The 14,425-nt window shown below is 34.9% G+C and overlaps 1 protein-coding gene across 4 annotated transcripts in view; it reads left to right on the forward strand.

The window, feature by feature from the left end:
* LOC107554880 (RNA-binding Raly-like protein) overlaps positions 1–11,590 on the forward strand; it is a 143,373-nt gene extending 131,783 nt beyond the window's left edge. For all 4 annotated transcript variants that reach the window (XM_016237547.1, XM_016237522.1, XM_016237531.1 and 1 more), the window contains 4 exons: positions 6,795–6,908; positions 8,861–9,030; positions 10,357–10,391; positions 10,563–11,590. In XM_016237547.1, coding sequence (XP_016093033.1) covers positions 6,795–6,908; positions 8,861–9,030; positions 10,357–10,389 — 317 coding nt within the window. In that variant the 3' untranslated portion in view covers positions 10,390–10,391; positions 10,563–11,590. The remainder of the gene's footprint in view (positions 1–6,794; positions 6,909–8,860; positions 9,031–10,356; positions 10,392–10,562) is intronic.
* The last annotated feature ends 2,835 nt before the right edge of the window (positions 11,591–14,425 follow it).

The following is a 14,425-nucleotide window of genomic DNA, read 5'->3' on the forward strand; positions in this document are numbered from 1 at the left end:
GAATGAAACACAATGTTTTTGAACAGATTGATTATAAATAATTCAAAGGCTTAGTCATTAAAAACAGTTACTTGAGCTTTTGAATACATCTCTTGAATTAATAAAATGAATGATTCAAGGACTTGTTCATAAAGAAGCCTCTTGTTTAGTTTACCTGCATGAATTAGTTGAACGAAACATTCAGTGACTCTCTCATAAAGATAGTCTGGTATTTCACAAATGATTTCGTAGGTTGCCCAGATTAAAACTCCTTCAGAATTCACGTTTGCAAAGCTTGAATGCAATTTTTGGACATGTGTTGTATTTGGAGCTTTGGAGCAATTTGAATGGTTGCACACAGACACGTTCATTGAATTTCAGTAGATACGACGCTCCGTCAACTAAACACCTACACACGCAAAACTTTCTGCCTCGGGCGGGTGATGGCAGGTGACACCATTTTGTGAGGTAGTGGAAAAGCTGGCAGCGGTGTGACAGCAGTGCTGGGTCACGCTGTGTTATCAGGGCTGAAGGCAGTGACAGCAAAACGACAAGCTTCAGCTTTCTCAAGGAGAGGAACGGCTCGAAAAATACTGGGAAATACAGACTAATGAATTTTTCAACAAAGCATTTATATGTATCCTGGAGCTCCAATTATCATGAAGAAGCAGGTTTTTTGTGTCAAGTGGTGCAGCTGAAGGTTTGTCATAGAGGTCCATTCAACCCACACTGCATTTCCTAGTCATTTTTCAAGTGCCGTTTATTATACAGTATTAAAGTAGTCGATTTTAGAAAAAATATTAGTTTTTGCCTTTGTCAGTCAAAATAGTTCCTGAATGATTCATTGTTTTGAGAATTATTAAATAACTCGGTCAGAAAGATTTTGTGTCCCTGAACGAATGAGCTTTTTTAAACAAATTCACTTGAATGAATGATTCGGTGACTCACTCATAAAGTCTACTGTTTTGTTCATGAATGAATAAACTTGTTAAAGCAGATTAGTTAAATGTTTGTATTTAATAAATTCATGTAAATTATCAAGGTATTTAAACGGATCTATTAAATGAATGATTCAAGGACTCATTTATAAAGAAGCCTCTTGGTTAGTTCCTGCGTGAATTAGTATTTTTGGTTGAATGAACCATTCAGTGACTCTCTCATAAAGAAATGAGAGAGTCACTAAAATTACTAAAACAAATCACTAAAATGAATGATTCAGTGACTTAAAAAAGGTGTTTCGTTGGTGAATGAAACACAATGTTTTTGAACAGATTGATTATAAATAATTCAAAGGCTTAGTCATTAAAAACAGTTACTTGAGCTTTTGAATACATCTCTTGAATTAATAAAATGAATGATTCAAGGACTTGTTCATAAAGAAGCCTCTTGTTTAGTTTACCTGCATGAATTAGTTGAACGAAACATTCAGTGACTCTCTCATAAAGATAGTCTGGTATTTCACAAATGAGTTAGCATTTTTAAACAAATCGCTTAAATGAATGATTCAATGACTCGTGACAATGAAATGTGTTGTTTCCTTTGTGGATGAAACAGAATGTTTTTGAACAGATTGATTGAATGATTCAAAGGCTTTATCATAAAAACTGTAACTTTTTATACATTTATGTTGATTCTACGTTACGGTACCAGGTTTTTTTAAGTACCGGTGGTACCAAGTACCTGGTCAACCCGGTTCTTGATGCGCTATCCGAAAGCTATCCTCTTCCAGTGTTGCCAAGTCTGCGGTTTTCCCACGGAATTGGGCTGCTTTAACACTGTTGCTGCGGGTTGTTTTTCATGTCCGCGGGTTGAAAAACGACCCAATTAACGTGATATTTAGCCCCTGGAATGCGAATTTTACCAGGGGAACCCCGCCAAAACACGCGTATTTTATCCCCGGAAAGCGATTTTTAACGGGGACCCCCTCGAAATGCGATTGGGCGGGTTTTGTTGTGAAAACCTGGCAACCTCTTCATAAAAGCAGTGGCGACCTCAAGAGGAGGAAACGCATCAAACTAACAAAACACCCCGATCAAGTTCAAGCAGGTAAGTTTCAATTACATTTTTAATATTTAGATTCTGGAAGCGATTTTTAACGGGGACCCCCTCGAAACGCGATTGGGCGGGTTTTGTTGTGAAAACCTGGCAAACTCTTCATAAAAGTAGTGGCGACCTCAAGAGGAGGAAACGCATCAAACTAACAAAACACCCCGATCAAGTTCAAGCAGGTAAGTTTCAATTACATTTTTAATATTTAGAGCTTCTGTAATGAATATTATTCCATATTTTAATTTTAATTTCGGATTGAAATAAACATAGCCGTTAGCGTATACGTAGTTAATCGTTAGCATAAGCGCGGCTGATGCTAATATAATGAGCATTACAATGAATTTTGTTTAAAATTATTTCTTTAACTATTTAATGCTCCTATAACTTTTTTTACTGTAAAAAAAACAGGAGGACATAATGGTATTTACTATTTTTTACACACCAGAGGCTTTTAAATGAACTGTGTAACCAAAATATGCGTGGTAGAGAATGTACAAATGTATGGTTAACAGTGTTTATGTCAAATAGTGTTTGTCATATCAGTCCGTCAGAAAACGTTTTTTTTTTTTTTCTTTGTTAGTTAGTTGTAATTCTTGGCTGAATATCTCTAGCCCAAAAGCCCTTTAAAATTAAATATGAACACAGTTTGGATTAAATAAAAGTACAGTCAAATGTTATCTCCTGTATAGACTTTACTGTACAATGTTAGACCTAGTAACATCTTACAGAGAGTGAACAATATATATTTAAAACATTCATTAATGTTTGTGAATGTTATTTAATACAAACACTTGATCATTCATGTTTGTTAATTGTGCATTAAATAATTTTAACAGATTGAACTTTGAAATTAACCCTAAAAAGAATAATTGCCATATAACTATTGTTTATTGTCATGTTATCTAACAAATAAAATCTTATTGTAAAATGTTTTTAATACTAGTTTCCATCTGTTTGATATACACTTAATATTTGTAATCTTACCTAAATTTATTATAAAAGCTGAGGTTTGTTATTTACTGAAAAGTTATATTTTAGCTGTTGTCAATGATCTAATGTTGCATTTGGTCAGACTCAGCCCATTGCTTTACTGAAGTATATTATATTTTCCTTTTACAGCTGCAGACTGAGGAAGATCCTGAAACACACCAGCAAACCCTAAAACAGACAACAGTTTATAGATGTTTTTCAGTGGCAGCAGAACTATGACTAAACTTTTGGGTGAAACTTGTTTACTTTTTTCATACTTTTATTACTTGTGGAAAAACTTGAAACAATTTTAAATAAGTATAAAGAATGGCATTGATTTTGTACATTTAATTTTTGTTTAACGTTATTAATAAAAATGTTGTTTAATTAGCATGTTTTTGTGTTTTGCTTTGGTACCGAAATTTTCACTGGTATTGGTACCGAATACTGAAATGTTGGTACCGTGACAACACAACTCAGAAGCATGTCCGATATCAGTTTCATGAGTTACCTTCGCTGCCTGCGAAGTCATTGGCTGATAGGCAGCATGTCAGCAGCCTAGGTTTTCGGATTCAGATTCAGACGACTTCAACTGAACAACGACCATTTACCATTTTCTCTTGGAGCTGCGCCGCAGCAGAATTGATTCCGTTTCCACCATGGTCGTTATTTTCTGCTGTTTAAATCTGTGCTGTAGTGCTATAAAATAAAGGCGACTTGACTATGTTAAAGGGGATATAACGCACACAGTTTCGGCCAATCTCATGTTAATCTTGAGTACCTATAGTGTAGTATTGCATCATTCACATCTCCGAAGAGTCTTCAGTTTTATCAGTTTTACAGCAGTTCCTAGTCATGACCGGGATCTTTTATCGCTGGGACTGCTCTGTCTTTCAGTATCAAACGATGTACAATTCCAGTGTCAGAATGTACCTTGTTCTAAAACATTCGTCACCAAAGTGACGGGAACAACAAACACGCTCGTGAAACTCTGTTGCTGCCCTGGAAAAAACAAATTCCATCCACTGTTCACAAAACACTGAAGAAGGTCATTTTTTCCTCACATCCAAAAACACGCATCTTTAGAGACAGTCTTCTCGAGCAAGTAACTGCAGCGCTGCCAATGACTTCGGTAAGTTAACCATGAACGAAACGCGTAGAGCGGCTCGCTCTCGCTCGGGTCGCTGAGTGCATGCGCGCATAAGAATCCAACTCTTAACAGTGTAAACAACTCAGAATGCATGAAATAGCATTAGATCCCCCTTTAAGCGCAGCATATTCAGCGACAAGCGTGTTGCCAGTGAAAACAGATAAGTACCGCACATTGCCAATAGGTCACATAAACTAGCACAACACAAGCATGTAACTGGAAACAACTAAATGAGCCTAAGCAAGACAGATAGCCTTAGCAACACGCATGTTGCCAAACCTGATAGCATTAAAAGGAACTTAGCTTGTGAAGACGTTCGAGAGAGTGAAACATAGCAGCTGTGAAGTGGATGCTTGATCTCTTGATATCCTTCTTGGGGATGAAGTTCTCATCTGAACTTGTTCTTGAGTCAGTTACATAACTTGTGGCATCCATGTCAATTATGTAGCGATGCGTGAAGTAATGCTAACTCAGTTACTTCCGAATCAGGCAGCTTATGATTAATGCGGTGAATTCACGTGTTTAAGTTAACGAACTTAAATTAATCGGAGGTGAGTCCATTGGGGAAATGAATTCCACTTCTCTAAATTCCTGATTCCTGCTGATGGTGTTTTGCCTGCCGAATTCGCCGTTTAATTAGCTATTGAGCAATGCGAAAACAGCTGATAATACTGAGGGACCTTATATATGAATGCTTAGATAGGTGTCGTATTCCTATAGGTAGATGGGGATCAGCTGAGAGTCAGCTGATGCGAGCTTGACTAACGTGACCTGCCAGAACTAACGCTACGCTTGATAATTAATAAAATGAATGATTCAAGAAGCCACTTGTTTTGGTTCTGCCTGAATTAGTATTTTTGAACAAATTGGTTGAACGAACCATTCAGTGAGTCTCCCAAACAAACGGTTTGACTGAATAATTCAATGACACATTCAATAAGTAAATGTTGTTTAGTTTGTGAATGAAACAATGTTTTTGAACAGATCGATTAAATGATTCAAAGGCTTAATCATAAATGCAGTTTTTGAATGAATCCCTTGAATTAATCCATTAAATGAATGATTCATAAAGAAACCTCTTTTTTAGTTCCTGCATGAATTAGTAAGAAAGAAATTGGTTGAATGAACCATTCAGTGACTCATAAAGACAGTCTGTTATTTCACAAAGTAATTGGCAGTTTTAAACAAATCACTTGAAGGAATGATTCAATGACTCATTCAGAAAAAAATGTTGTTTCATCTGTGAATGTTTTTGAACCGATCGATTGAATGCTTCAATGGCTTAATCATAAAGTTGATCATAAAGTTGCTTGTTTAGGTCCTGAATGAATTATTGTTTTGAATGAATCTCCTGAATGAATAATTTAATGTAAAGATAGTAACTAGTTTATTTCCTGAACGAATGATCAGCTTTTTTTTAACTAATCAGTTGAATGAATGATTCAACGACTCATTTTTGAAGACAATCTGTTGTTTAGTTGACAATTCAACATTTTTGAATGGATCAGTTAATCATTTCATGTTTTGCTCCTGAATAAATTTGTTTTTAATTCAGTGACACTCTTAGACAGTTTTTTTTTAATCAGCATTTTTGAGTGAATCATTTGAATGAATGATTCCTTGACTCACTAGCCACCACCTATTAACATAAAGATGCAAATGTAGAAAGAGTCATACAAACACAGGTCTACAGAAGGTGAGGTTTTGGGCTGATTTCAAAACTCATGAAAGCAGGACATTCCACATTCATGTGTCTGAAGATGGCTGAAGACATCTAAACCATTTCCATATTTTTAAACTGATCCAGAGTTGGATACTATTTGCTACCCCTTTTTTCAACATATTTGGGTTTTCATTTATGACCAAGGTCATTCTGGTCTGCCCAGAGAGGCCTGCATATTTGAAGTGTTTATTAGATTCAGTGTGCGTTCAATGGTGTAGTCATCTGAGGGAGATTAACCTGACAGCTGTCAGATGGGGGGAAAAAAGCAGTGGACATATTTAAAGCACTAAGTATTCACAGAAATTAGCAGCATGAATTAAGCTAGCAGGCATTGAGCAGAGACTTTTTATCCCATGTGACGCAGTGGATTCATTGCATGGAGAGTCTTTCAGGGTGACCAGGGGTTAAATGTCTCATGAACTCAATGGTCATAATGTCGGATTTTAAACGGCATAGTATATATATATATATATTTACATACTATTTAAAGGAAATATATTTATATATTTTGCAGAATATTTATATATATATTGCAGTATGTAATGAACAGCATGCTAATATTAAATCCCAGAGTCAAGTAACAGAAAGAAAAGCTTCAAACTTGATCACTTGTATTTCCAACAGGCTGAAAACAGGTCTTGTTAGGTTTTATTGACTGATAAAAGCTGTATCCATGAAAACACGTGGAGTAACATGGTCTTGCTAGCATTGGCTGATATCAACCAGTGTGTCGGAATGAGATTAGGGATAAAACTAAATTAAAAACAGCAGGACAGGGAATTCTTTGAACTCTTAGTTTAGAACCAACAGCCCTGAACGAGTCTTCAGACATGAATTAACTGTGGTGATAGAAGGATGAGCATGAATGCGCGATAATCTCCTCAGATCTTGCCTCATGTGTGTTCATTGCATTTTCTTTTGCAGTGAAGTCCGATCAACTCCAGACTATCAAACGTGAACTGACTCAGATCAAGATGAAGATCGACTCTCTTCTGGGCCGCCTGGAGAAGATCGAGAAACAGCAGAGATCCGAGTGCGGTGAGACAGACAGAGAACTATAAGAGAGCAGGAATAAAATCCAGTCTAGTGGGATAGGGTTGAAAACATCGGCTGTACGGGGAGAAATATTGGGAGTGTATATGCGCTATCCATCTCTGTGACAGGCGAGGAGACAGCAGCCAATTTATCAGAACTCATACAGGCAATCTTGCACTGTTTTACTATAGCAAAACCCATTTCGCTATGTTCGCCAGTAGAGGAGAGCACTGTTTTCATCTAGCAGACACACTGAGGAACGGCACAATTCACGCGCATTCACGAGTCAAACTTTAGGTCTATTGCATGTGCTTGATCCATACATATTAAAGAAAAAGAAAATTACCGTTCTTTCATCATTTACTCTCCCTCAAGTCATTCTAAACCCGTATTGCTGAACTTCTACAGTTTACTATAATATAAAGCTTACTGTATATTTTCATACAGGCAATCTTGCACTGTTTTACTATAGCAAAACCCATTTCGCTATGTTCGCCAGTAGAGGAGAGCACTGTTTTCATCTAGCAGACACACTGAGGAACGGCACAATTCACGCGCATTCACGAGTCAAACTTTAGGTCTATTGCATGTGCTTGATCCATACATATTAAAGAAAAAGAAAATTACCGTTCTTTCATCATTTACTCTCCCTCAAGTCATTCTAAACCCGTATTGCTGAACTTCTACAGTTTACTGTAATATAAAGCTTACTGTATATTTTCTAAGCAAATTTCTAAGGCCTCTAAATTATCAACCTGATCAAAATTTTGCAGAGAAACCTGTTGCACACAATCTATTACATGGCTTCTTTCATTTAATTGATAGTTTAGACTTTTTTTTAGCAAGTAAAAAAATACTTTTAGTATAATTCTAAAAACATATAATAATTTATAATATAAAGCTTACTGTATATTTTCTAAGCAAATTTCTAAGGCCTCTAAATTATCAACCTGATCAAAATTTTGCAGAGAAACCTGTTGCACACAATCTATTACATGGCTTCTTTCATTTAATTGATAGTTTAGACTTTTTTTTTAGCAAGTAAAAAAATACTTTTAGTATAATTCTAAAAACATATAATAATTTTTTTTTGCTGTGAAATCTTTACTTATTTTCATAAAGTAAACATAAGAATCATTTTTATATTGTTAGTAATATTTCAAGATGGACACTGACAGGACTGAAGATTTTTTTTTTTTTTTTATTGTGTTAAAATGTATTTAATATGATATAGAGCTTTGAGCATAAAACTAAGCATTTAAATATAATATTAAGACAGCTGGGAGATATAGATTGGAAACCTATTTATATATATTTTATGTAAGTTTTCTGCTATAATATTATAAAGATCACATTGGTTTACATTATAAAAATTATTTAATTAAAAATGGTATAATCAATATTCACTCAGAAATTGCTAGTAAATTTCACATATAATTACAAAGAATCAATAAGAATTAAATATGAAATTTTGAAGTAGAAAAATAGACTGAAATAATATTTATTGTAAAACGTTCTCCAATAATCTGTTTAATTTACAAATCTGAAAAAAAAAATTACAGTGTACTTTTTGAGCATATAAATATTAGCATTTGCACCAAAGTGCATATTTTTGGATCAGTTTGAATAAAACCGAGATGTTTTTTTCCTCCTCAAGTATACTTACTTTATGATACTACATATATGAGCCATAAAACCTGATATATCAAATATGATATTCAACAAAAAACAAAAAACATGCATTTTTAAAAATGTATTTTTAAAAGTTCAATAAACCTGTTCAGTTTAAAAAAACATGCATCATGTTTGCATATAATATTCTGCCTAACTTCTTTCATATTTCTTGGAATGAAAGAAAATCTAACGGGTTTGGAATGACAAATTGTAAACATTTTTTAGTGATAACATTTAAATTTTTATATGATTAATCTCATATCTCTGCGTCGTTCCTTCAGAGCCTCATAGGAAATATGAGGACAACTGCGACTCTTTACACGAGGGGTCGATATCAGAGATGGCAGACAACTCCGGAGAGGAGGGAGGGGAAGGACAGCTGGATGCGGAGGCGGGAGAAATGACGGATGGTGGCGAGGATGACTACGACGAGGAAGGCAGCACTGATCTGGTACGTTGGCCCCCCGCAGGCCTTACTAGCTGCAGTGGCTCTGAAAAGCCCCGTTGAAGCTAATTCTGCAGATTTATTCATGGCTGCGGACATGAGAGACGCAGGGCTGGGAGAGCAGAAGCTGACAGGTTTCCACTGGGCTGCTTCCTGCTCTTTTAACCCTCACCTGTCACGCTCTGTAATTAAAACTGAGTCAGAACCTCTGGAGACACTGGGGTCCAGCAGCACCGCGCCCAACAGCAAAGTCAAATTAAGATTTAGGATGTGCTTCCCACTGAGGAGACAGGCTGACTGTATTTTAATGAGCTCCTGCGTTGGTTAAACTGGAGGGAAACGTCGAGGAGAAATCCCACTGGAAAGATTCCCAACAGTGTTAGACATTTCCGGTCAGAGCGTGACCTCCAACACAGCTGGGTTTGGTAGATACCCAAACAATACAGATAAAAATTGGCTAGACTTTTTAAAAGAAACTCTAGAGAAGTGATTTTGGACACTGAATATGTTTCTACAAAAGGGAACTTGAGGTCACAGGATTGTTTATATATTATGATGAATGTAAATATTGAGCGAGCAAATCTCAAGGTCTTTTGAGATCCTGAGCTGCTCTTTCTCAGTAGATGAATGGCTAGAGTATCAGAATACATCTGTTGCTTTTGTTAATATTCATCTGCCCGTCTATGAGAGTATGGGCTGTTAGATATGATGTAAATGAGTTAGAAATGAAGTCTTCATGGACCACCTAAGGCATTTTACACACAAAATGGTTCAATTAATTGGATACCTCTTTTTGATGTGATACCAAATTAAATACTGTACCTCTATGAGATGGAACGATTTTGTAATTCTGGGAATAAAATGATGAAATACTGAATGTGTAAAAATAAACTGTTTTTGTTATTAGTGATATTTTAAAAGAAGTCTCTAAGCTCACCAAGGCTGCATTTATTTGATTAAAAAACAGTAATATTGTAAAATATTATTACAATTTAAAATAATTGTTTTCTATTTTAACATATTGTGAAGTGTAAATTATTCCTGTGATGCAAAGCTGAATTTTCAGCATCATTACTCCAGTCTTCAGTGTCACATGATCCTTCAGAAATCATTCTAATATGCTGATTTGCCGCTCAAGAACCATTTCTTCTTATTATCATTGAAGACATTTGTGCTGCTTAATAGTTCAAAAGAATAGCATTTATTTCAATTAGTGAGACTATAACTGCTCATAGCAGTTTATTCAAATTGGGTCTATAAAAGTGCAGAAAGATCAGATTTTGCTGAGCTATTCTGTATTCCTAAACTGATTTTCTTTTTTATTTGTTTCAGATGGAGAATCATGTGTCTGATATTGACAATTGAAGGTAAGTTTATTGTGCCCTCTGTATTTTATTTCATAGATGTATTTAAATGATTGAATACAGTATATATTCTTAGTTTCGTAAGTGCATTTATTTACTGAATCATTTTCATGCCGACTGAATGAATCATATTGATCACAGATACAAATAAGTGCAATCCAGTCTTGTTTGTAGAGTTCTACATCCAGAGAAGAAATCAACTCTGCATTGAACAGAAGACATGAAACTCTGTGAAGACGGACATCTCTTCTCAAAAAGGCCATGAAGGCTCTCGATTGGCTGGTTAGATGCAGAGCAAATATTTTGACAAGTTTAGCATCTGCTAGTCACTTCAGCTGTTTTTCATTTAATAGCGTCTGGCACATTCAATCATATATGATTTGCATATCTCCAGTAAAAGGCAAAGAAGTTCACATTTAATTTTGAAGTTCCTCATGCATACTCTAAAGTTAGTTTTTTCCCTCAAGGATAATTTTCCTTAAGCAAAGATGAAAGGTTTTTACAGTCTGTGAGTGGAAAATGAGTCTTAAATGTCAGAAATGTAACATGGCATTTTTGAAACCTTCAGTATTAACAGAACTTATTTAAATAATTCTAGAATTTTAAAGATTTTAAAATATGAGGTCTGACAATGAACGTGTTTCATTATAACTTTTTTGTGTCTGCTTGTTTTTGATTACTTTCGTCTGCATCCCCATTTTTCTTTGTGTGTGTATAATGTGTATTTGTACTGTATGGATCAAAATACATAATTTTCCCTGATCAAATAAAGTAAAATAACTAGTCAAGTACTTGTTTTAATGAACACATTTTAGCTCCATACTGCCGGTTTCATCAGACTTCTTAAACTTAAGACACTTCAGGATGACTGAAATATTGTCAGACCGCAGTAACTCTAAAAAATGAATTATGTCTTAATGTGTCATAATTTGTAATGATACTGTAAAGATGATATTGTCACTGTATTTCGTTTTATCACGCATATGTGTGTGAATCGGAGCGACATGTAATAGTCACTGTTTCCGTTCTCTATGATGTCATTCAGTATGGAGTGTGTTATAATGAACTCTATTTTTGTATGGCAGATTTACAGAAAAAGCTTCAGGATATTCATATTCGTTCTGCTGACATTTTCATTCTGCTACAGTACATCATTTGTTTGTTTAAATCAGAATGTGGAAAGATGTGTATAGCATAAAAAAGAAAAAGATTGATTGAAAATGGATCCATTAGAAACGTTTGACTCTTCTTTTCTATATTTTGAAATCAGTGTCATGTTTGAGAGAAAAGTTATTCTATACGGTTTAGGTCGCTGGTTTCATAGCAGCTAAGCTCAGAGACCCAGTAATATTACTTCACATTGTATAGAAATGTAAACTATTTGTAAAGATATTTTTATGATTGGCATGCTATTATTTTAATGTATTTTCAGTTGTTTCATTTGTTGTCTGGCTATAGGCTTTGTGGTTTAGGAAAAGACTGCCATTACAATCACTATATAAAAATTACGGGAAAAAATATATATATATTGTGTTTTTTTTCTCTATATTTATTGTGAAGCGGAAACAAATGCAATATTTCAGCCTAAAAGGCATTGGCTTTAAAGGAATGGTTAAACTTAAAAAAGCTCATTTCCATCCAAGATATAGATAAGCTGGTTTCTTCATCAGAACAGATTTGAAGAAATTTAGCATTACATCACTTGCTCACCAGTGAATGGGTGCCTAGTAATATTACTTCACATTGTATAGAAATGTAAACTATTTGTAAAGATATTTTTATGATTGGCATGCTATTATTTTAATGTATTTTCAGTTGTTTCATTTGTTGTCTGGCTATAGGCTTTGTGGTTTAGGAAAAGACTGCCATTACAATCACTATATAAAAATTACGGGGAAAAAAATATATATATTGTGTGTTTTTTTTCTATATTTATTGTGAAGCGGAAACAAATGCAATATTTCAGCCTAAAAGGCATTGGCTTTAAAGGAATGGTTAAACTTAAAAAAGCTAATTTCCATCCAAGATATAGATAAGCTGGTTTCTTCATCAGAACAGATTTGATGAAATTTAGCATTACATCACTTGCTCACCAGTGAATGGGTGCCGTCAGAATGAGAGTCTAAACATCTGATAAAAACCTCACAATAATCCACACGACTCCAGTCCTTCAATTAATGTCTTATGACGTGAAAAGCTGCATGTTTGTAAGAAACTAAAACATCATTAAGGGGTTTTAATTTTAAAATGCTGGTTCCAGCTAAAATACAAGTCCATAATCTATAATAACCCTCCTCCAGTGAGGAAGTCCATCCCCTGTTGTCCTCTCACAAATCCCCCATCATGTTTGTTTAGAACCGTTTTCTTTGTAAATGATGCTTGATCTGTGCCGATTTCTCTCCTGAATCAGACAAGATTACTTTTTCACTGCAAAAAGCAACATTATGGATAGAGGACACTTATTTTAGCCGATAATAACCCTCCTCCAGTGAGGAAGTCCATCCCCTGTTGTCCTCTCACAAATCCCCCGTCATGTTTGTTTAGAACCGTTTTCTTTGTAAATGATGCTTGATCTGTGCCGATTTCTCTCCTGAATCAGACAAGATTACTTTTTCACTGCAAAAAGCAACATTATGGATAGAGGACACTTATTTTAGCCAAAAACAATGGTTTGAATTTAAAAACGTCTTAATGATTGTTTCTTACAAACTCTCATTCTGACGGCACCCATTGACTGCAGAGGATCCATTGATGAGTAATGCTAAATTTCTCCTAATCGGTTCCAATGAAGAAACAAACTCATCTACTTATTGGATGGCCTGAGGCTGAGTACGTTTTTGGCAAATTTTATTTTTTGTGTGAACTGTTCCTTTAAGAATAAAATAATATTTACTGGTGGTCATAAGGTTATTCATGTGGCTCATTCAAACACTGCAATGCACATTCAAATATTTATCAGCCTCAAAATACCACTTTTGAGTAACATTAAGCCTATAGAATATTCTTAACAGCAGACAGAGAAAGCTGGCACTGGTTTTGTGTGTATGTGAGGTTGTGGGGGAGGAATCGCAGCACCTGTCGTGGGTTTGGATGCACCTGAGTGCAGCTGTAGCAGATGGTGAATCAAACACACTCCATTTATCAACATCAAAACCAAATGTTTGGGTTAATTAGGGCCACTGGCCACTTCACATGGAATCAGTTCATTGTATTAACTTCTTCCCGATCTCATTTCAGCAATTTTCATGAGACAAAATGAAAGAAGCTGTTTAGAAAGCACTAATTTAATTGATTAATTATATTAATATAAATGGAGAAAATGACCGACTATGTCGTCATACTGACTTATGACAGCCATATTTGGATTTATTTTCAGTGAAATCTCAAGAGAAAATGGACAGCAACATTTTTATATGCAATGACTTTATCGTAGCCTACACAAAATCACAACGACATCGCATGACATTTGTTGTTTACAAAATACTTTTCAGAATCCAATTATCATGATTTTATACATGGATGCATTATGAATGAAACTTTTGCATTTGGATGGATTCCAGCTGCATTACCATTCCCCAAATAAGACTGAAAACAATTACACAGGTTTCAAATTTCATATCGGCTTAAACTGATAGGAATACGCCAAATAGTCCAATTTTTTCATTACTCAGTATTGACCTAATTTATTTTACAGTCAGCTGTGTTACTATATCCTCCTGCAAAAAAGGAAAGAAGGAATCCAATATCCAATTTCATATCCAAAAGTTAAAGTGGTTTTGCAGCATTATAAATACTCATCTCCCAGCTCACTGCACAAATCTTCATTAACATTTATATTATATTAGCTCAGGGCTGGATATGGACTTTTTTCCACAGGCCTTATTTGAAAAATATTCAAATTAAGTTGGTTATGACAATAATCTGTGCAACGTTTTCTAATGACTGGCACTGCTGTAAAAAAAAATGTAAATAATGGAAAGAGTTTTGATAGGTCATCTAGAGTTGACTATGACATAATACTATTACATTTATTCTTA

Source organism: Sinocyclocheilus grahami, unplaced genomic scaffold (genome assembly GCF_001515645.1).
Source record: "Sinocyclocheilus grahami isolate Dianchi unplaced genomic scaffold, SAMN03320097.WGS_v1.1 scaffold19.1, whole genome shotgun sequence".
In the NCBI taxonomy this organism is placed as follows: Eukaryota; Metazoa; Chordata; class Actinopteri; order Cypriniformes; family Cyprinidae; genus Sinocyclocheilus; species Sinocyclocheilus grahami.